Source organism: Protopterus annectens, chromosome 9.part0, assembly GCF_019279795.1.
Source record: "Protopterus annectens isolate FY-2018-M chromosome 9.part0, PAN1.0, whole genome shotgun sequence".
In the NCBI taxonomy this organism is placed as follows: domain Eukaryota; kingdom Metazoa; phylum Chordata; order Ceratodontiformes; family Protopteridae; genus Protopterus; species Protopterus annectens.
In genome coordinates this window covers 1,030,472,273-1,030,496,407 of record NC_056743.1, presented here as the reverse complement: position 1 = coordinate 1,030,496,407, position 24,135 = coordinate 1,030,472,273, and the positions used below count along the sequence as shown (strand labels likewise).

General features: G+C 37.9%; 1 protein-coding gene across 1 annotated transcript in view; it reads left to right on the top strand.

Annotated features, from left to right (window-relative positions):
* The window catches only part of FAIM2 (Fas apoptotic inhibitory molecule 2), a 257,188-nt gene that overhangs the window by 128,148 nt on the left and 104,905 nt on the right, over nucleotides 1-24,135 (top strand). Inside the window, exons 3-5 of the mRNA XM_044083822.1 lie at nucleotides 5,162-5,265; nucleotides 10,663-10,727; nucleotides 14,876-14,929. Coding sequence (XP_043939757.1) covers nucleotides 5,162-5,265; nucleotides 10,663-10,727; nucleotides 14,876-14,929 — 223 coding nt within the window. The remainder of the gene's footprint in view (nucleotides 1-5,161; nucleotides 5,266-10,662; nucleotides 10,728-14,875; nucleotides 14,930-24,135) is intronic.

Below are 24,135 nucleotides of genomic sequence, written 5' to 3'. Positions count from 1 at the left end.
TGAGACACACACTCTTTGAGGTTGGACACACACACACACACACACACACACACACACACACACACACACACACACACACACACACACACACACATGCACCATACACACCTGGGAAAGGTGGACACAGGTTTACTAGCTATGCCTCCTTTTGCCCGGACTATAAGATGGTTATAACTGCCACCAGCCACTCTTTATCAGCTAATTTAAGGCTCTTAACAAAGGTTGTCCAATGTTATTGTCAATACAAATGGTAGTTTGATAAAAAGAGCAAGGATATTAGGAATGGCCTACACAGTATCACCAAACAATTATGCAAGTACTCTCAGAACTTAAATGTGTTTCACAAAGATCAGCCACAATGGAAGGTTTAAATATATTTAATAATAAATGTAAAGGAACAAAAAAAAGCACAGTATATTTACAGTGATATCAGAGTTCAAAATCACAGGAAATATTTTAAACAACATTGCAGGACAGTCTCAAATAAATAAATAAAAACATCTAAACTATGCTTCACTATATTCCTAACTATAGCTAAGAGAATTACTATACCCTAGTATACTTACTTAATTAGAGCAGCAAGACATATGTGGTGAGTGGATCTTGATGTTGTCAGGTCAAAGAGAAAATACAGAATGCTATCTCTCTCTCAGAGACTTCCCAAATTATTATCTAAAATATTACTGCTGGGATAGCTTGCAGAATGACCTAATTTCTTGTCATCTGACTCTATCCCAGGAAACCCCTCCCCCTGCTGCTGGAAGCTAGCAGTATTTAGCATCTACCAGTGAAAATACATACATAAGGGCTTCCCCTCAGATCTTTGCAGATCCTGGAAGTTGTAAAGTAAATTACATTCCTCCACATTTAAAGACAATACAGAAAACGTTTCTAGTACAGACATTATGCCTCCTGCTGCACTGAAACTGAAATATAACACTTTTTTTAATGGCGCAGCCATAAAGTAATTTAATTTCAGCTATTTTCCTGAAGTTTTGCAATATAACCTCCTGTGTTCCAGTTTCCCTAGTTAAAACATATACACTTAAACAGTTACAATAGTGTATATACATTTCTGTTCTTTTCCAGTACGGTACACTCTGGATACATTTCAAACAACACTTCTTCAGCACACGTCTGTACAAACCATCTTACATGATATTCAGCTCTAATACATCTGTAGCACAAACATATTATATGAATCATGTTAATATTCACAAATGACATATAATTATTTACAAATTTCCAGTTAACTGGGCTGGCAGCATCTCCTTTCATGACAGAAGGCTTATTGTTTCTTTATCTGCTTGGCCTGAGTGCTTAACTGTGTAAAAGTGTTTCATACTGCTGGTATAAAGGCCCTTTGTGCATCAGCCAGTTGTGGTTACCAGTACCTTGTATATAAGCAAACCTTTCCAGTTTAAAATTCTGTATAGGAAAATGGTCTTCCTACTCTCCCACTATTCACAGCTGCTCAAAGACCTGCCAATTTGTGCAGAGAGCAGTACCACTGCAGATAATTTAATAGTATACTTCTCTCACTTAGACCTCTAAGTGACTCTTCCCTACTTCTTCCCATCTACTAAGTATCTGGTATAATGGATAGGCACTTCCCTGTCATCTGTGTTCCTGGCCTGGTGGAGATGGGCATTCTGAGGTGGTGCAGTAATTGCATCATGTCACTGACAACCATTTAATTTTAGAACAGACAAACTCAGGGTGTGAGAGATGTAGATACACAATGTCATTGGAGGCAAATCTCTCACATACACACAAAAAATGCAAACCAGTTGTTAGCATTACTTCCAAAGCACTCAGTACCAACACTAAGGAACAAACACATAGACCCACATATGAGGAGGTACTCACTTGTAATCTACCCAAACCTCCAAAACCTCATAAAAGCATCTCTCAGTGGCCCTGCCCACACTCAAAAAAGACAGCACTTCACAAAATACACAACTCTGAAAATCATAGCAGCCCTGCTTTCAAGCCCATAAGTCAACACACACCACATAGCCAAACATTCTAGTTATTGGAGATTCCATTGTAAGACATATTGATATCCCCCCTTACCAGGCTAAACAAGGAGAAGATCACAGTGAACTGTCTTTCTGGAGCCAGGATCCACCAGATCACGCATGCACTTAGGTCTTTAAACCACAAGTACCAGTATGACATGGTCATAGTCCATGTGGGCATAAACGACATAAGACATACCTCACTGGATTATATGAAGAGAGGCATGATTGAGCTCTCTGAATATGTGTCCCAGGCTGGTATAAATCTAGCCATGAGCAGCGTCCTACCTTCACCAGTGATGATGGCAGAGTACTAGCAAAAATGATTTACTTCAACAATTGCCTTAGTTTCAGGTGTCACAACAAGGAGAGCCAATGTCTGTCAGCCTGAGGAGACATGATTGACAAACCATGATGCTTTGCCAGAGATGGTTTGCACTTGTCACCACTTGTCTTCCAGATACTGGCAAAAACTTCCCTATACTGCCCTTTTTTAGGCTATGCCAAGTTATTAAACCCTCCATCATAACAAAAAAATCACTCATGACTACCTAAAGGTACTACTGCTCAATGCTAGGAGTTTAAATATAAAACTGTACTCCTTGGAAACACTATGCAGCCTGGAGAATGCAGACATAATGTGCAGTCACAAAAACTTGGTTCAGAACCATAGAAAGCACCCTGGCTAATAAAGGCTACAATGCCTTTTGTACATTTTGATACCCCTCAACTCAGGATAAAACAAAGGGAGGAGGTGTCTCAGTGTTCATAAAGGACATGTACACTGCTAGACTGGTCCAGCAACATGACTCACTTGAGCTGCTCCATGCCAGACTAATCATAGGTGAGACCCACTATCATATTGTTGCTGGCTACAGATCCCCTAACATGAGTCTGGAAAAACCACACCTCCTCTAAATCTACTGGAATGTCTTAACATTCAGCCTCACACCATATTTATGGGTGACTTCAACTACACACCCATAAACTGGAAGACATATATGAAGAAAAAATATATAAAGATTATGCATTCCAGGGACCTAAACCTTATTTGTGACTCTTAACAGAACTTGATAGAGAGACAGATTTGTATTCCAAAGGCTACTTCATCTATTGAATAAAGTTCCCATCTTCATAAAATAAAGCCCGACCCTCACTCTTTTCAAAAAGAATTTTGATAAATGGATAAGGAACCATAAATTCACTCGAGGTGCTGCCCATGACCCTTATAGACAGAGGCAGTCTGTAAAATGACTCAGGGCACCAGTACCAAAACCCATAATGACTCAGGGCTCCAACACCAAAACCCATATCTGTGGAATTAAAATTAAATATTGTCATTCCTAGGTATTATTGGGTAGGCTTGTAAAGGCTCTTGTGTCATTAGCTTAGTAATCACCTATGAACCTATGAATAGTGTAGTACAATATGTACAATAAAGGTTTAAAGAAAAAAAAGAAGTTTTGCTTACAGAATCCCACATTCAGGTAGTACCCCAGATAAGGGTAAGGTGGGGTGGGGTGGGGGTGAGAACTAGGAGCTGTATCAAAGCACCCCCTGGTGGAGACTGGAGGGATAATTGTTGGAGTTCTATAACAATGGTTCATAGGTTCATAGGTAGGTACTAGGCTATCGGGCAAGGGCCTACGTAAGCCCAGCCAACAAGGTTCCCTGGCCTATGCCACCCAAGAAAGTTATTTTCCTGTTCCACTGTCGAGCAGAGACACAGAAGTGATCCCCGGGGTGTATTTCCTATTTCCCATCCACTCATCAAGATTTTTCTTGAAGAGTGCTAATGAAGAGCTTTGCTTGACATAGATGGGTAGCCTGTTCCAGAGAATGGGAAGTCTCTGGGGCAGGAATCTATCCCTCCAGCATATCCTGTTTATTGTGGTGACAAGATTTAGGTCCCTAGAGCATGTAGCTTGGCGGGATTGGGATTTCTTTAGGTGTAGCATGTCCAACACCTCTGAGTTTGACATAGCTTTTATATGTTAGGCAGAGATCACCTTGGAATAGGCGATATGCTACAGAGTAAAGCTGGAGGCTTTTGAGGCGGTCATTGTAGGGCATTTGTTTGGACAGGAATCCTTGTGAGACAATACATGTAGAGGAATGTATAGGTCTGGCCTCTGCATGGGCTTGTGTGTTTGTCAGTGATTTTAGTGGAATTAGGAATACTGGGTAAAGCAGTAAAGAAAATCCTTCCTTTAACATTTATAGCAGTCATAGAAGCCAACAGTCTATACTGGGTAAAAAAGTAAAGAAAATCCTTCCTTTTACATTTATGACAGCCAAAAAAGCCAACAGTCTATAGTTGGTAAAGTAGTAAAGAAAATCCTTCCTTTTACATTTATAACAGCCATAAACTGCTGACTTCTTTCACCCCTCCATCTGGATGAACAAGCAAATGATAATTAGTGCTGGTCTGGCTACGTTTGTCTTACAGTTAGCTGGAGTGGGACAAAACAGTAATACAGTATGGAACCAATTGGTGTCCCTTTATGCAGTGCTGGCACTGAAAGATTTAGGCAGGCAGGGGGAGGGGGAGAAGTGAAGGGACATGGCTTGTTTTTTTGCCCCAGGGTTGGTGGTTGGGAAGGTTCCACATACTTGGGGCCATGAAAATTAGTGTGAGTTCCCTGGTGGGGACCGTGAAAACCATTGCTAAGTGTTTGAGGGGATGGTCTCTGCAGTCAACCCATTGCATGCAGGGAGTTAGGCTATCTCTAAAAAGTCCTTGACCACACCTAATAGCTATGTAAATTATGACCATTCCCAGTCAACCCTTGCCCCAGTGATGGAACTCAAACAAGCTGATTCAGCAGGAGGCAGCTTATGATCAACAGACAGTAGGGCAAAAAGCATAAAAAAAGAAGGCTCTAAACAGTGGTATTATTTTATACTTCTGTAGCATTGTTATGAACTTCAGTTTCACTTTAATCTAAATGATGAATGTGGTAATGATGACAGTAATTGTTGTAGCTCAGATATCAAGGTCACTGAAACAGTACAACCGTATGAATAAGCAGTGCAGTGTACAGGCAGCCATTTTACCTGCAATATTTCAGACATCAGCTGCTGTAAGTATTTTTGTTTCTTTGCGTTTATGAACATGAATATCTCTTTTGTATTTGTAGGCAGCAGCCCCGGCTATGGGAGTGGTGGTTACTCTGGTGATACAGAGATGCTAACAACCTTCAGCTGGGATGACAAGAGTGTTCGTAGGATGTTTGTTAGAAAGGTAATTTGGAATTCTTTTTCTTATAATGCCACACAACGAACAAATAAAGAATGCAGAATAACAACATTTGGACATCACTGAACTGATATTTTGATTTATGTAAAGAGTCGTGTCCCACTTTTATATGCTATAAAATGAAGGGCAGTTCTAGAGCAGTTGGAGTGCACATCTTTAGTGGTGTTCCATTTAGACACAGCCACCTCAGACTGCAATAGTTAAGTGAAGCAAATGTTGATGAGCCCTGGCTGTACATGTCTGTTGCTGTAATGTTGTCTTATCACTCTGCCAATGAAAGGTTTTTCTTTCTTTCTTTTTTCTCTTTTTTTGTAGCGGTGTAAATACATCCAACAACAGCATCTGTGCAGTATTGTGATTAGAAGTACAGACAATCAATAAAAAGGATTAAAACCCGGAAATTTATAAAAAGGCTCATTGATTATGTTAACTGCCTGTAACAGGTAGTCAGTTACCATGATGGTAAGGAAATGCAATTCAGTGACAGCTACATCCACAGTGGGAAAGACTTCATTATTGGTTCATTAGCATGACTCTGAATCAAGCTGTAGTTATAGCTTAAGCGTATCAGATCTGACAACAAAGTGTTCTCCCTACTGGCACTTGCACTGTACTGGCATAGACACCTTCCTACTCTTATTCACAAATACAGACACACATGGGTCTGTTTGTATTATCAAAATGTCTCTTACCTGAAAATCACATCCATGAGATGACTTCACTGAAAACTTTATTTTAATGAAAACCCGAATCATCGGAGTTTTACTCCGGAAAACTAACAACTTGGCCACGATGAAAAACAAACAAATGAATGGAAGCAAATCAAACCCACCCAAGTGGGGAACTTCATCCCTTACACATCCCCATGTGGGAGGCTGTGCTCTTCACACACCCCCTAACTAAATATACCAACTCTGAGAATGCACTATAGTGGGGGAAAGGGCAAAATTCACCATGGTGGCCAAGTGGTTCATTTCCCAGAGTAAAATTTTGGTGATTCGGGTTTACATTAAAATAAAGTTTTCGGTGAAGTTGTCTTGTGGATGTGATCTTTGGTACATAACATTTCAATAATAACAGGTAGACACACACACACACACACACACACACACACACACACACACACACACACACACACACACACACACACATATATATTCATGCAGATTCATTCTTGCTCCTACAGATATGAATGTTTATGTCCACACATATACAGATAGTAACATACACCCCATCCCAGTGTCTTTAGTAATCTTCCTGTAATGCAGCTGCTTTTATAGGAGTTAATTGATGACTGCCATCTTTTGACAGCATTCGCTTTGTCCTCCACTGTTGAAATTTTGCACCGCCAAATGTCAAGGTAAATTGGGAGATGACATTTCTGGGAGAGAGCACATAGTTAATTAGCATTAGCCACTCCCCTGAATTGTCACATTATCGTGCAGCACTACCCATGAGACCATCTTCTGTGCAGAAGCACCTAATAGCAGCAGACCTCAGTGGCAGGGGCAGTCAGAATCTGAAAGGCTTACTGCAAGGGGGAGAATGCCATGCTGGGCTTCATCCTCATGGTAATTTTTTTTTGAATCCTAGCCAACTTCCATGCAATATAAAATAAGGGACAACAGGTGTGTTTGAAGGAGTAGTACTGACTAGGTCTGCACTACAGTCCCACATTTATTAAAAATGACTGCTGTTCAATTCACATAATTTACACTTGAGATATTAGTAGATCTGAATCCTACACTAGGCCTACATAGATTAAAGCAGCTAAGTCAGATGCTGTTCAACAGCTGTTTTACTGTTAGAAACATTAGTTTATCTTGTCAAAATTATAACTATGTACACAAAAACGGAATAAAATCCAGTGTTTATAGCAGTGATTCGAGGGTATGTCACATCTCATTGAATAGTAGAATACTGAAAGTTATAATAGTGAATGTAAACTCCTCAAATGTCAAGATGTTGAAACTTTACAATGTTGAACTCAGAAGACTTAGTAAGCAGACAGTCAGCAAATAGTATCACTCATCTGTTCGTGAATAAAACAAGTGCTAACATGGTTCCAGCAAGTGTAGGGGGAGTAGGTGTTTTGATTTAAATATTTTAACATTTCAGCATGTGGACATTACAGCAATGCACTTTCAGTATTAAGACTTCCAGTACATTGCTTTTCAGTAAGTTAATGTGGACCATTGATTCTATAATATGTAGTATTTAAAACACATTCAGCAAAGCTAATGTTTAAAGAAAATGTTTATTAATTTTATATTATTTATTTATTAACTAGATAAGTGAAGCGGTCAATCTCAGACCCTTTTCATCCATTGCCCAGGACACAATGCTTTTTGGGAGTTAGATGGAAGCCAGAATACCCAGAGAAATTCCACACTAGCAGGGAGACAACACACATATGCCACATAGACAGTGAATGAAGGTCAAAATTAAATCCAAGACCCTGGAACCGCAAAGCAGATCAACCACTGAACTTCTGGGGTGCAGAAAGGAAGGAAGGAAAGATAGTTGAGTGTACAGACACATTTAATGTTAAACCTTCTCAGACTGAGAGAGTTGAAATGTTTAAAGTAGATGCATTGTAAAAAAGCATGGTTCTGAGTCTGACACATAATTTATAGAGATGGTCATTTACACCAACAATTCTTCTGAAAGAATTTCACATCTCTGAAGTTAAGGTGTATTGTTAATGTTATTGTTGTTCATGATGTGTGTCTGACCCATATTTAAGATGTTTTTTTGTGCTGCATCAGGATGGGAGGAAAATGCAAAACAATCATCACAAGAATTAACCTGATTTCTTCTAGAAAGTAGGCACCATTCCTTAAGTATGGCAATAATCTGAATGTGACATTCTGTTAGCACATTCTCTGTTTTGGTGGGTTATGCCTCACTGCTTCTCAAATGTATGCAGTAATATGATGAGAATATATGATAGTATGTAAAAGAAGTGAAACAATAAGGCCTGTTATCTTCCGACCTGTTCAATTACAACTCCCCACAGTTGATTCTGTTGTAGTCTATGTGACGGGCCAGTAACTGTTGCAAAGTTATATGCAGGTTTTGTGTGGCCTGATAGTCTATAAGAAGGTTGGTGATGGAGCCACTGGGCACAAGAAGAAACTACTGCAGGATTAGTTCTTCCATGCCTAATGGGACAAGATGTCCAATTTAGAGTGCATGAATCATTTTAGTTTTGTTATTTTAGTTGTATGTACTGTTTTGAGGGCTTGTGGGCACAAGAGGTTACTAGTTATAGAATTGTATTTTTTGGCATTTTTAAATATTTACAGTACAGACAAAAGCTGTATCAGATTATGGGATTGCAGGTTTCATAGTCCTACAGATCTCTATAACTACTGTTTAGAGAATGTACACTGGCACTCTAATTGGAGAACGAACGTTCTCCAGCAGGCTGTTAATCTACAGGTAATGCCTTCTGGAACTCATGTCCGCCTCTTTACGTTAGCATATTAAGCTGCCTTGAAGCTTGGACTAAAAGTAACCTAATGGCCACCATTATTTTACACTCGTTAAGCAGTGCTTTTGCTGTTTAGCGAGTGTAAAAGTAAAAGAACCATAAGAAAAAAGAAAGTAAAGTATGTGTGCAGGTGTGTGTGTGCGTGTGTGTGCGTGTTTGTTTCTGTCTGCATGTGTGTGTATGCTTGCTTGCATGCATACATGAAAGTGAAAGTGTGTTTGTGTGTGTGGGGAAGAAGAGAGACAGAGAGTGAGACTGACTGAACAGTAGTAATAGGAGTGGTTAAGAGGTTTTCATACCTCTTGACCTCTTAGCTCAAGAAATCTCTATAAAGCCTAAATAAAGGGGGGGGGGCAAAGGCTCAAAAATAGAAACAGATGTTGCTGTTATAAAATTACAAGTTCTTGAATAACAGGATTTGTGTTAGCAGGAATTTTCTGAAGCACGTGTGTTTCTGTGTGTGTGTGTGTGTGTGTGTGTGTGTGTGTATGTGTGTGTGTGTGTGCGTGTGTGTGTGTGACACAGTGAGATCAATCAACCACTGGCAGCAGCAGATAAGAGGTATGCATACCTCTCAAACTTTTACCTCAAGAAATCTGGATAAATCCTAAACGAAAGGGTGAATAAAGGCTCAAAAATAGGGATACATTTTATAGATTGCTGTCATAATATTACAGAGTTGCTTGAATAACAGGATTTGTGTTAGCATGAATTTTCTGAAGAAAATAAAGTCTGAAACTCAGTGTATGTCAGTATTTAGTGACTTCAGTCTCCAATAACTGGCAACAAACTATGCATTTTAGGAGCAAGGGACCAAAAATTTAAGTAACTATCTGGATATTTTTGAAAATGTTACATTTTAGATGTAGAAGAGTTCATCCAACACCATTTATGCATACTACAGCAAGTTTGAAGCATTAGGGGGAGGAACTATTTTACGTCAAAAATATATATAAAATAATATAATTTAAAAAGGTACGAAGGTAAGTAAAGCACAGCAATTTTACAGACAGCCTATTCTCTAAGTGCAATAATGCCATCCAGGGTGCTTGTAACTGTGTAAATAATGCCCTTCTAAGAGATAGCTCCCCGGGCGGGTGTTATTTACTCAGTAACACATACCCTGTTAGGCATTATTGCTTGCATAACAGCTCATATTAGTAGTTAGATCAACTTCCTTAGATGCTTCAGATACAATCAGTTACACAGCCAATGAAAATTCAGGATCATGCTTGCAGTTGTTGCATTGTACTTATTTGTAAGATTAATTTCAGAACTAATTGAAAGATAAGAAAACATGTTAATTATGAAAAAAATTGTGTTGTTACTATAAGAATTAGATGGCTTTCTGAGTGCCTGTGAAAATGGAATGCACAGCAATTCTTCAACAGTCCTTCAGTAAGAAAGAAAAGCACAATTTTTCTGCATTATGGTTAAAAAGTATTGGGGAAAAAATAGTATGAATTAAAATGTTAGTGACAGTTATCATGTCTGGTGAATATATTAGGATGCACATGGTATGCAAAAGTAAGTAATGGCTCAATATCCTTGGAGCATTAACAAAAATAACAGAGGCATTGGATATTTCTGTGTTGTTTAACCGAGGACTTTTTTATCAAGAATTGAAAGCATATTGGTAGGAATGAATATCCTCTGTATATCTCATGTCGTATGTATGTCTCCTGCAATATATACTGGAAGATGAATCAGTAATGCATAAAAAATAAAACAGAATTATATGAAATATGAGATGTAACTAGTAGTATGACCGTAATTATCCTTTCAATAGATACAGCGGCTAATCTGTAGCAAATAACTGCTCATTCCTCTACCACAATTTATATTTTGTTTACTTTCATGCTATAACAGCTATTTCTGCATTTTAGGTCTATGCAGTTCTAATGGTCCAGCTTCTTATCACAGTTAGCATTGTGGCCCTCTTCACCTTCTGGTAAGTCTATCAGAATATTGGACTTCATTTATTATAAAATTCAGTTCTAATTTTGGAGGCTTGCTGCTTAAACTCTTAACAAGTAAGAGGAACTAGTATTGTGATGCAGTATTTTACAGTAATGAGCTGAAACTCATTAACTCATTGTAACTCATGAGGTACCCTTTGTTAGTTCAGTCTGTATCAGAATAAGAAAATGTATTATGCAGCTCCATATCAGCCAGGATTATGCTGCAGAAAGTAACATTAGCTAGAAGTTGTTCTGAAGAATGATACAAGTAAAGCTTAAACAGTGCCATAAAAGCAATTCTTACATATCAGTAAGTGAACTTCCTTCCAGTTTTAGAAAAAAAGTCAGTTTATTTCCCAATTAATTCATTGTTTCATTCATAAAGCAACAGAAATCAGAAGAGTGAGGAAAATATTTTACCCAAGTACTGTATTAAACCCTACCTGTTACATTTTAAACATAACACGTATGCCTTTCCTTTAGAATGACATAGTAGGTAAGATGCCACTAAATTGCTCAGTGTGAATATAGTGTGCAGTAGGCCATTATTTTAAAAGCTACAAGACCGAGGGACACATAGACTGAATTTTCAACTTTGCTGCAAAATGGAAATCTCCTTTATTCACCACAGTTGTTTTTAATAAGTAGGGAGTGCAGTACATAGTTCTCTGCATAGGGCCGGCTTGACTTTGCACACTCAGAAATATGGGTGGCGAATCCTTTTTCAACATCATGAATTTGCTCTGTGTGCATCTGATTATTTTCCTTCCATTAAGGTATTCCAAAATCAATTTAGAATACTTGTATTTTTATGCTGTATTTGTTGATGTTTATCAGTTGCTATTTATTTATTTTATGCTTATTTGATGTTTACTGTTGAACTGTGGGGGTGGTTTCACATGGTTATCATTGTAAAGGGGCCTTATTACTTAGCTGAAATATCTGGTTAAATAATTCAACAAATAAATACAAGTATATCAGAGTGTGGACACAGTTTAAATGTGAGAGGTCAGATATCTGACATCATTGGTACTGTGCGGCCAGATGGAGGATGGAGAAAGGGAGTCCCAGCCATAAACTGACCAGTATATGGAACATATCATAACTGACCTAATTAACTATGATATTAAAAATCCTGTCAGACTTGAACTGAAGCAGTCTGGCTTCGTCAAGGGTAAGTCCTGTCTAATGAATCTTGTAAACTACAAAGAAAACGAAAAAAAACGGTAAATCCAAAAAGCGAGGTCCTTGTCAGTGGACAAAACCAGACACAAAATAAAAACCTTAACGCGTTTTATTTTGAAACCAAGACGTTTTCGCCACGGCAATCCGTGGCCTCTTCAGACGTAAAATAAACAATTAAAACTCACACTCCATTAATAACAAGGCAAATAGGAAGTGACATCTTCGAATTTCCTCAGAGCAGCAATCATCTTTTAAAAAGACAGTAGTCACATACAGTATAAAGCTACAATTCTCCATGTTAATTAATACGATAGCTAGTGTGTGAACTTTATATAAAAACATGTCTAAAATAAATCTTAAAAAATACAAATAAATAAAAATAAACATAAAGAATAATAATTAGTTAACCACAACTTTTATTAACAGGACCAACTATACTACCAGGAATACCTGCAATGTGTGTATGTATAAATACCTTTGCAGGAAGGTTAAATTAACTGTTGTTACAACATGATAATGTCGTCAAAAAGGACCTATATTGAACCTATTTTAACAGGTCGCTTCTATAGAGTATAAAAAAAACTTTATTACTATGTCCTTTTATCTCTAGTATAAGATATTTTAACTTCTAATAATTTTATGTGTTCCTGTACGCTTACTAAAGGCTAAAGGGTCTACCCTGTTTACCCTGTTTTTTACCTTGTTTTTCACAGGACACTGACAGCAGGTTAAGTATAAATTACCTAAAGTAACTTTTTAGCTTTAAAACAGGGGCTATATTACAGTTGCTGTTCAAGCCTGGGTCCCTAAATGCGTCAAGGCGTAACTGCCATTCTAGCTCCCTGTTTTCTAAAATCAGTGAAAAAGGACCTCCCCTAGTCCTTAATGGTACATGTTTTTATATAAAGTTCACACACTAGCTATCGTATTAATTAACATGGAGAATTGTAGCTTTATACTGTATGTGACTACTGTCTTTTTAAAAGATGATTGCTGCTCTGAGGAAATTCGAAGATGTCACTTCCTATTTGCCTTGTTATTAATGGAGTGTGAGTTTTAATTGTTTATTTTACCTCTGAAGAGGCCACGGATTGCCGTGGCGAAAACGTCTTGGTTTCAAAATAAAACGCGTTAAGGTTTTTATTTTGTGTCTGGTTTTGTCCGCTGACAAGGACCTCGCTTTTTGGATTTACCGAATCTTGTAAACTACTTTAAGAGGGTTACTCAAACTGTAGACTGTGGACAAGCTATCCCCACAGCATAACTTGACCAGTCAAACGTATTCAATACCAAACCATGTGCAGATATAATAAGCAAACTGAGTTCAAAATCAATCCTTGTGTGTTTGGGTGACGACAGAACTCACAAAATAAGATGACAGGGTGTCTCCCTTGAGAGCATGAGGGTGACCAGTGGAGTTCTGCAGGGATCTGTGTTGGGACCATTGGTGTTTGGCATTTACTTCTGAGACCTCCACTTATCCAGTGAGTATCTTTGGTTAACAGAGTTCGAGAAAGATTGTAAGCTGGAAGTTGTCATCACGTTCCCCACTAACATACATGCCCTTCAGCAGGAGTTTACATTTGCAAGTAACTAGTGTACAAAAAATGGGCTGAAAGCTCGTTGCCTGCTGCAAATGTGGTTGGGAATTCTTTTACCTTGCATAGCTCATAGCAAAAGGTGTTTCTTTCAGGTCAAAAGAGGTCCTCACCTCCTTGTACTCCTCTTTTATTTGACCCATCATTGAGTAGAGTGCCACCGTTGGGATGCACCTGACTACACATGTCAAACAATTGGAAAGACACCAAGGCTTCATAATTAAAAAGATCATGGGCCTAAAAGATCTGAACTACAAAGAAAGACTATCTCTATACACAGTTTAATATAGTCTCCTTTGGGGTGACCTGTGTCTTGCTTATAGAGCTATAATGGATCCATTAGTCCTATAACACTTATACCTAAATAAATCAAACAGTTCAGGTAACACCAGGGTCAGACATGTAAGTCTAGTGTAACAAATAAATAAGATTAAGAGGAGGGCTAGATTTGTCATGCAGTACCTAACCCTTCTCTGGAACAAACTCCCTTTCCAAATTAAGAAGTGTGACACACTGTCTGCCCTTAAAAAGGAACTGGACAACGGGATGGATGTTCATAAATTCATACCTGGTATGACTGGCCTGGCCATCCTTGAAAAGGGAGACAAGGCCTCCTAAGGGTGGATATTGGCTAGGCAGAAATGGCCTCGAGGCTCAGTTTCATTATAACTACTGTGATCCTAAATGGAACTAAACATCTCTTGATATATAAACAGTATAAGACTGAAATGAAAGTTGCAGCAAATGCATTTTAGTAATACAGTGAGTACCTTTGTGTATGCATAGGTTGATGTGTGTTTGCATTTTTTTGCTGGATTGCCCAACTGCAACTGCACAGACATATACAGTATAGCTGTTTGTGAATTATATGAGCACTGCCACTGATGTCAAGTGGCTGATTTGCATATCTGCAGTGTACTGTATGCTGTTGTCAATAAATTGCATGTAAAAGTACTCCATAGATGGTATGCTGCAGTGTTAAAAAGATAAAATACGGTTCTCAAAAATGTAAGTTTCAGGTCGAGGACTTCCTGCCATACAACCCTCCACACACAAGCACTGTTTCCTATCCTTGTTTCAAATTAACCACTTTCATGGTCACACCAACATAGTCTTCCATTCTGCAATGCAGCCTCATGTATTTCATTATTTTTGCTTTTGACTGAACCTTTCATTGAATTGCGCCATTTCCAAGTACTCTGTGGACAACCTTACAACTTCCTTGGTTAGTATTTCATTTTTTAGTATTGCATTTCTTTGGAAAAGTAATGTTTGGGGTCCATTGTTTGTGAACATGCTCATGGAAACACATGAGCTAAAGAAATCTCTGATGTGATTTTATTTTTGTATCCTAGTGATCCAGTTCGTGAATATGTCCAGACAAATCCTGGCTGGTACTGGGTATCTTAGTAAGTATACTTCTTAGTCATTTGCTTTCATGTTTATTTATTTATTTATCTTGTTTTAAACATGGAATGGGTGGAGCATGACTACAACAACTTCATAATATTTAATTATTTTAATCCTAAATGGTTTAATTGTGTGATCTAATACTTCTGCTGTAACATCAGTGTACTATCTAGCAAAGTAACCAGGAATTTTGCAGCTGTATAACCTACATCCACCACAGATGACAGTAACCAGAAAAGACTGCCTTGTATACTGCACACCTGTGCTGTTAACATCGCCAAAATAGCTCAACTTTCTGAGGACTATCGCTTAAACATACAATTAAAGATGCATCAAATATAATAAAATTTTATTAGAAACCTTTAATCAGATAGCTTTTAATATAATATAATATATATATATATATATATATATATATATATATATATATATATCGAACACACATACACGAAAGCACTTAACATCGATAAGCGCTTCTGTGTATGTGTGCCTGTTTCGTAAATCGGACTACAGTGCGGGTAAGGGAAAATTCCCTTTTCCCCACTGTAGTGCGATCTCAGAGTGAGAATAATAAAGTAGGGGGGTGTGGGGGGTGCAGGGGGTGAAGCCCCCCTACAAAAATGTAGATTTTTGTTTTTGAACTACACATACACGGAAGCACTTTTCGATGTTAAGCGCTTTTGTACATGTGTGTTCGATATTTTGTGATTCGGACATATGCTAGTCGAGCATGTGTCCTAGACCCATATATATATATATATATATATATATATATATATATATATATATAATCTCACCATAGAGACCATTATCTGCTTTTCTGTAACCTTTTAAATTCATTTATGTTATTAATAATGTGACATTTGTAGCCCTTCTGCTGGGGGGGATTTTTGTTGCCATAAAACTTAGTTTGTACTCTGTGGCTTATGTGACATGCATCTGGTAACATGCTCGCATCTTTTCCTGTGTGCATCTGACATCTAATTATGCGGCACTTGGCTAATTATTGCAATTATTCCACGTGCTTCATTTTCCATGTTCATATGGTGAGTTATTACTTGTATAAACACAAATTAATGCTGATTGTAGAACCTACTCATTTTGGTTGTACTTTGCCTACTTTTGCCTCTAGTATTTATTTATTTATTTATTTATTCATTCATTCCTTCATTTATTTATTTATTTATGTATTTATTCATTCATTCATCCATTTGTTGTAGCCATGTTACATCATATTCCTGTCTTTTTCATTTCAACCTCTCACTATACATTTTGTGTTGACATTTTCCAGATAAACACATGAACAAATATGTATAAAACACTGAATAACTGATGTTAAAAAGAACTGAAGCATCTGTACTGCTAGACAGCAAAGGCAAAATAATACAGCAATAAAAAATAGTGTGTTTGCCTTGTGTATAAAGTAAGGTGCAAGCTCAGTGTTCCAACTTGTGTCTCATAGAAGTTCCTGTTTATCTTTCCACATATCCTTGGTATGGGGCAAATTGTGTAACACAGTTTTGCGTATTTCATTTTCCCCTTATTCTAATAAGTTCAGATTTAGAATATGAGATAAATAATATAAATAGTATAACAATTATGATGTTTATCGGTTGCAGCAAGCAGTACATTATTAACTGAACTAAAATGAGAACTGCAAATAACAAAAAAGCTTATGTGGTGTAACCTGTTAAATTTATGTATTCATTTGTTGATTTCTGGTGTAAACATTTATAAATCATAATGAAAAATAGAGAATGTAGATAACACTGTCTGGTGGCTCTAATTAACTGAACAAATGGCTGCCTTACTGGATATTTTAACTTGTACTCTGCAGCATTTATTAAGTATTACTTCTGTTAAATAACATGAAAGTTAAGGGAAAACCTGCATAACATATGTATCATACAAAAACAAGCTTCATGGAAGGAAATGTCTCTTTACAACGTAGGAAGTCTTAGTTAAGCAGTGTGACACACTGTCTGCCCTTAAAAGGAACTGGATAACTTGATGGGTGTTCATAAGTTCAACCCTAGTATGACTGACCTACCAGGTATTTTGTTAAGTCTCTCCCACCCCACGTCATAGTCAGCAGAATGTTCCCATATATTTCTCGTATATCAGTGGCTTCAGCATTAAAGACTAAACCTGGAAATCAAATTCATAGTCAGACATTTTTATTGGACTTTTACCAGATTTTGAAATTGTTGAACTAGTTTAGAGTGAAGTGGTCCTTAGCTCTTTCAGCTATCATCAAATATTTGCACAATTACTGTACCTTTTTGCTTACTGAAACATTTTTTGTCACAATCTGTTGAAAGACCTCTTAATGCCCACCTTTCATGCTATCTGATGTCTTTCTTGATAAACCACTAGACTACATTGGCTTATTGTTAACAATCTGTATAAGGAGATATTGCTTCCAGTCATAAAATGCACAGCTATTGTGCAGTATTAAAAAGACTGGAAGGACAGGAAGTGGTGGTTGTGGATACTCAAAACAGTTTGAATAATTAAGCTTTAATAGCATTCACTGTCGGACCCTCTGCAGTGCAGCTACAAAAATGCAAAGACCAACTATCAAACTGCAAATGCATTCCATAAATAACTAAATAATTTTCTGTGAATTATGTGATTCATTGTAATACTATAGGCTAAATAAAAAATTGCAAAGCTGTTCTCTTACATCATATAAGGAATATGTGAAGCATTTCCATGGAGGGAATTTCAGATTAACATTTATGATGGGTTTTGGCAGCTGTCATGCATACTTAATTTCTTTAGCAGCAGTCTGTTGTTTTATTGAGATATATCTAAGATGAAGTATGCTTTGCATAGATGAAAACAAAAAGAGAGTATGCATCCCTTACTGCACAAATGTGGTTTGTATATAATACATGGGACACAACAATATACCAAGCTGTCAACTAATTTGTGCCATAAAGGGGGGCTACTTCTTTAATGCCATAACTTGGTTTGTTTCCCCCCCCCCCTTGTTGACTTTCCAGGTGAAAGCAAAGTCTTCAGGATATTATTTGCAGATTTCATGCACAGTTAGAGAGCTAGTGGACCTTGATAATAATTCCCGGTCTACCATATGCAGTAACTAGACAAAAATAACTGATGTTTTATTCCACATTTCTATTTGTGCTAAGATGTTCACCCTTAGAGATTGCTGCTGCAATAACATAAAGTTATATGTGATGTATCCTGCCAAGAACTGGATGTTTATCCAGTAAACAAAAGCTTTTGGGTTCTTCCCCCGTGCACCGTACATCCGAAAAAGTCCGAGAGCTGGCATAAAAGCAGATGTATGCATGCCAAAATTCACAACTTTTTTCTGTTGAACATTTCAGTCAGACTTGCGACTTCAGTGTTTCTGCCATCAGCTTGTTCAAATGTTTGGGCAGATAAGTAACCCACAGGGGACCTCTCTTCCATTTTTTATGTAAAATTTGTCTAAAGTTTTTCTTACATCTAGTACAAAAGGGAAAAGTATGTGTGTCAAACAGACTCATAATGATTCCAACACTGCGTACTTATTTTGTTTAGGAGAGTGACATGACATCTGCTCTTGTGACTCTGTTTGTCTTTTACTTCTAAGACCATAAGAAGTCATCTTAACAGCCTTAACAAATTTCACAAGAAGGAGCAGCTTAAGGCCCTTATTCAGATGTCTGTAGACATTAGCTCTAGAACTTTGGAGATCTACTTGCTGACTCTTAAGAAAAATAAATCTGTTAAAGAAGTTTCCATAGTGGCTTTGCTTTAAGCCTGACTTCCCCTGTCCTTGACAAGGTGACTCTGATGTAGCCTTATTGGAGTCCTCAGACTCTTTTAAATTCTTCCAAATCCTGTGGTGCTGCTCTTAGGGATGCTACTCAGGGCTGTGATTATAGCACATCCATTAGGACTAGAAGTACACCTGCTACAGAGATGGGAGAACATTGTTTGTGATCTTGGAAGGCCTGGAGGGTATTCCTCTAATGCAAGCAAGGGATGAGGTAATAAGCTCATGGATGGAAATCCATATATCAAATTTGACTAGGCCTATAGCTTTAGGCATACATAGAAAGACAATTAAAAAAAAAACTAAGTATCTTTGTCCTTCTTCAACTCAGTCTTTCAAATTGACCAAGGAAGAATGATACAGTTTTGCCAAAGGGCTTTTCATAGTCATTCTCTCCTTACAGGCTGCTTCCACAGCTTCTTCTCATTTAAAAAGGAAAAGATCTCCTTCTACTTTTGACAATGACTATGAGTTAAATGTAGTAGAGATAGCACTAGAATATGCTTTCCAAGTATCATCTCCTGACTCTCTGGAGTCAGAGTCTAAGGAAAATACGTTATCCGATTCTCCTGTAGAGGAAATATCCTTTTCAGGCAACATATATAGGATGAAGGGTGTCATCTAATGGGAAGAGAAAAAATTGTCTAAACAACAAAGAATACTATGAACTCATTCAAGTAGACACCCATAAATGTTATGTCATTCACCCATGTCAATGGTTTTCTGGAAGGCACTTTCATTGCTGCCTGTGCTTCTCCAGCCAGTTGGCCTAATGCATCTAAAAAGCCAGATAGAATTTATAAAGTACCTTGATCCCACACATTTATCTTTCATAATCATTTGGCAGGCCTAGATATAAATTCCTTAGCCAAGACCACTAATTCCAAGCAGTTAACTACTAATAACACTGTGCTATTAGATAAGGATGGAAAGGTCTTCTACTCTAGCCTTTAGGATGGTCAGTTGTCAGGATCATATGGCTAGATATCTGTTTCTAACTTTTGCAGATATAAATAAATACACTTCACTAGGCATGATTTCTTCTGTATATTGAATAAGAAACCATTTTTAATGTGTTCATATGATACAACTGATGCAGCATCCATAGCAGCTGCAGCAAGGTCAGTGATGTATTTTATTTATTATTTTTATTTATTTGACATTTGTTAACCAGGTTAGTCCAACTGGGCTAGTAGCCCATTTTCAGTGGAGACCTGAGGAGAAAAGCTCCAATAATGTGCAGATATATTTATCTTAGATTACAGGATCTTCCTGAAGGTGTAAATGCCTAGATGTTTAATGCTGCCTTGGACAAAGAGTGTGTCTATTACCTTGTCAGCTGAGGTTTTGATGAAAGGAGAAAGCTTATTCAAGGGGTCAAGAAAATTTTTCAGTCACTCATTCCAATGTACAATGGGAACTACCCTTCCAGACTTGGGCCCTTTTTTACGAAGTCCTTTACATAATCCCGACAGTCTGTGAAGCAAGTATAGGAGAAAAATTGGCAAGGAGATACAAAGAAAAAAGGAGATGAAACTCAAAACTCAATCACAGACCAAGAAAAATGCATGGCTTTTTCTTCCAACCTCTTCCATCTTCTAAATCTAGCTGGAAGTCTTTCTCTCTTTTTCTCTGTTTGGAAACAAATTACAATAAATTCTTGGATACTAGAACTAGTATAAAATTGAACGGGTACATGTAGCATCAGAGCTCTTTTCCTCCAAATCTTGGAGTTCCTCCACATTCAGAAAATGAAACTCATCTCTTTCCTCTCATTCTTTCCCATATGCTATCATACCACTAAACTAGTTCCAAAATCTCAACAGGGCAAATGATTTTATTCAAGGATATTCCTAGTATCCAAAAAAGAGGCAGGCTGGAAACCTATAGTGGACCTGTCCTTTAATTTATTCATAAAAGTTCCAAAATTCAAAATGCTCACGCTTCAGATCTTTTTTCCTCTTATCCCTCCTTTATTCTTTTTGGTGACATTTGGACCACAAATGTACCTTTTATCACATTCAAATGCTTTGTATGGTTTTCTGTATCTGGCTCACATTTTTAGTTCTCTTATTTTACTCATTGGCCTTTCCACAGTGCCAAGGGTATTCACAAAATGTGTAGCCCCAGCAATTGCTTTCTGCAGACTACAATGTATTCACATCTTCTCCTTCTGTGGAAGTTGTCCTGTTTTTTTCAGACTATTTTCAAAACAGTCAGAAATTAGTTTCAAAACCTAGGTTTCCATCTCAGTCTGGAGAATCAGACTCCTCTCATTTTCCAGACTGACATTTATTGGTTGTCTTCTAGAAACAACCCTACAGATGGACTATCTATCACCAGAAAAGACTGCATCTCCAGTTCTCACAGTTTTCCCAACAAACAGTGACTACTGTAAATGATTATCAAAGGATTCTGGGGCACCTGGCTTCCCCTGTCCTGATGATTCCACTGGCCAGACTACACACAATAAAAATACAGGGATTTCTGAAGACAGAATGGATTCAGCAACAGCATCCTCTCTTTCCCCCACTTCCAGTGCTGAACTTTGTCAGTAAGTACATTTTCTGGTGGGCAGAGGAGACCATACTGAATCCAAGTCTCCCTATACCCCCCATGTTCTTCTCATCTGTAACCATAGATGCATCAGTCTTTGGATGGGGGCAGTTTCTAAGGGATTCAAAGTACAAAGAGATTGGGACCATCACCTCATGAAGAAGTATATACACATCGAAGAAATAATTAAATTGACAAATGCATAGAAGATCTTGAACCATTTGTAGACCACAGGACATCTGCTGGTAATAACAGACAGCACCACTGTGATGTGGTACATAAATAAATGGGAACCAGGTCTTTACCCTCTCTGCAGATTAACCATGTTAGTCTGGGAAATTATTACTCAGCACAATCTATCCCTTCAGTCTAATTACATTCCGTCAGAGCAGAACATAGTACCAGACATGTTGAGCAGATCCCATGAATGGATGTTACAAACCATGTTCTTCCAAGAGATTATCTGCCTCTAGGGAACTCCACAGATAGAGCTGTTTGTCTCCATTAAGAACAGACAGTTAAAGAGATTCAGTTCCAGGATACCATATGCAAAGGTGTAGAAGACACATGTGGTTTCCTTCTCATGGACAGGAATGTTCCTGTATGCCTTTTTCCTCCTCCTTCCTTCTGATGACTAGAATTCTTTTAAAGATTGAAAAGGACTCTCCAAAAATAATTTTGGTAACTTTCTTTTGTCCGGACAATACTAGATCTATCTTCTGTTGAAAATGGCAAGGGCAATTACCACAACCTTTCGCAAAGAATAGATCTATTCACACAGGACAAGGGATCACTGATCCACCCCAACCTGCAGAACCCTCATTCAAATGCTTGGATGATAGAATTTTAGTTCCACTAAGGTACCTTTTCTCTGCAGATGTGCAGAACTAAAATAGGCTAAAAAACCTGCTACTAAGCAATCCTATTTTGCCAAAATGAATACATTTTATAGTTGGTATCACAAGATCAACCAGGACTCATATTAGACAGGCGATCTTTTGTTTATCCATATATATGTGAATTGCTCAAATCAGGCCTTTTGTACTTATGTGTTAAAATGTATCTTTCAGCTATTTCTGCCTACATCCACTTAGATCTCCCTGTCTTCCTTATTGCAAGTGAAAAAATTTTTGAAATGAGCATGGCATGTCAGTCCACCTCAAAAACAGGTGGCTTTCCCTTGGGATTTCAACTATATCTAATAAAAGCTCATTTTAACTCTTTTTGAACCACTTCATCAAGCTGTTTTGAAGTTTCTGACATGGAAAACTGCTCACTGCTCTAACTTCAGCTTGGTGAATGTCTAAGTTATATGTTATAATGGTGACTCAACACTTCCTTATATTTAGTAGGGACAAGGTAGCCTTTAAAAATGATTCTTCCTTTATGCCTAAAACAATCTCAGAATTTACTTTAATTAAGTGCATTAATCTCTTTGCGTTCTTTTCTGAAACTAAAAACGAGGTGGGGGAGAGAACCCTACATAATCTGGATGCCCACCGACTACTCAGGTATTACACTGACAAAGCAAAAGACTTTAGAGCTTCAGATCAGCTCATCATCTCTTTTGACGGAAAGAAAAACATGACAACCAGTGTCAAAAAACTTATTTCTAAATGGTTATTTCATTCCATCCATTTTGTTAATCCCAACACAATATATTTCTCCTTCAGAAACCTAATCCTCACTTTACCAGAGCTTTTAACTACTTCTAAGGTGTTTTGGAAAGGATTGGACACTAGATCTATTCTAGAGGCAGCTACTTGATCCTTTTCTCATGCCTTCAACAAGCATTGCAAGATTGACTCATTTTCCAAGCTCAAGGATTTTCTAGATCAATTCTTTTAAGGGCTGCTAGACTCTGATTCTCCATCCTTCTCCCTGGAAATCTAAGCTTTAACAATTCCCTCATATAGCTTAGGCTACTGCAAAAGTGACCTAATGATGAACACAGTACAATTGTGTAAGCGAATGTTTACTATAACAGAAGATGTTTACATAGATCACTGTTGCAGTAATACAATGCCTGTTTGGTATGTACTGCACAAGACATCTGCAACAATTGGAAAGGCTGCAGAAACACCTCACTAAAAGAATCACATGCCTAAAGCAGATGCCCTATGCTGACCGACTAAAAAAACTCCAGCTATACTCTGTTGCATATCGTCTACTCAAAGGCGATATCTGCTTAACATACAAGGCCATGTCAAACCCAGAACTGTTGGACATGCTACACTTAAAGAAATCCCAGTCCATCAGAGCCACATGTTCCAGGGACCTAAACCTTGCCATCACAATGAACAAAACATGCTGGGGGGATAGGTTCTTGATCCAGAGACTCCCCATACTCTGGAATAGACTGCCCATACATGTCAAGCAGAGTGCCTCCTTATCCCTCTTCAAAAGGAACCTTGACGACTGGATGGGAGATAGGAAATTTACCCTGGGGATCACGTCAGTCACCCTGCTAGACAGGGGTTCAGGGAAGTGAATGTTATGGGAAGAAATAGCCAGGGAATTGTTATGGCTAGGCTTGTATAGGCCCTAGGGCCAATAGCCTAGTACCAGCCTATGAACCTATGAACAACACCCCTCCATCCCTTAAACATTTTTGTGTTTATTCTTCCTTCCTGGATATAAATGTTTGGCCAGGGTGGGCATTCCATTTACCCCTGTCATTCTTTTTTCCTAAAACATAAATATCCAAATTTTGTAATCTAGTTTGCTTCCTTATTACAGCCTCCCTTTTAGAGACAGAGGGAGAGAGAGAGAGAGAGAAAGAAAGCTCTGAATTTTGGCACTTGTAGGTCTGCTTTTATACCAGCACATTGTTGAACTTTCTTAGATGGATGGTGCATG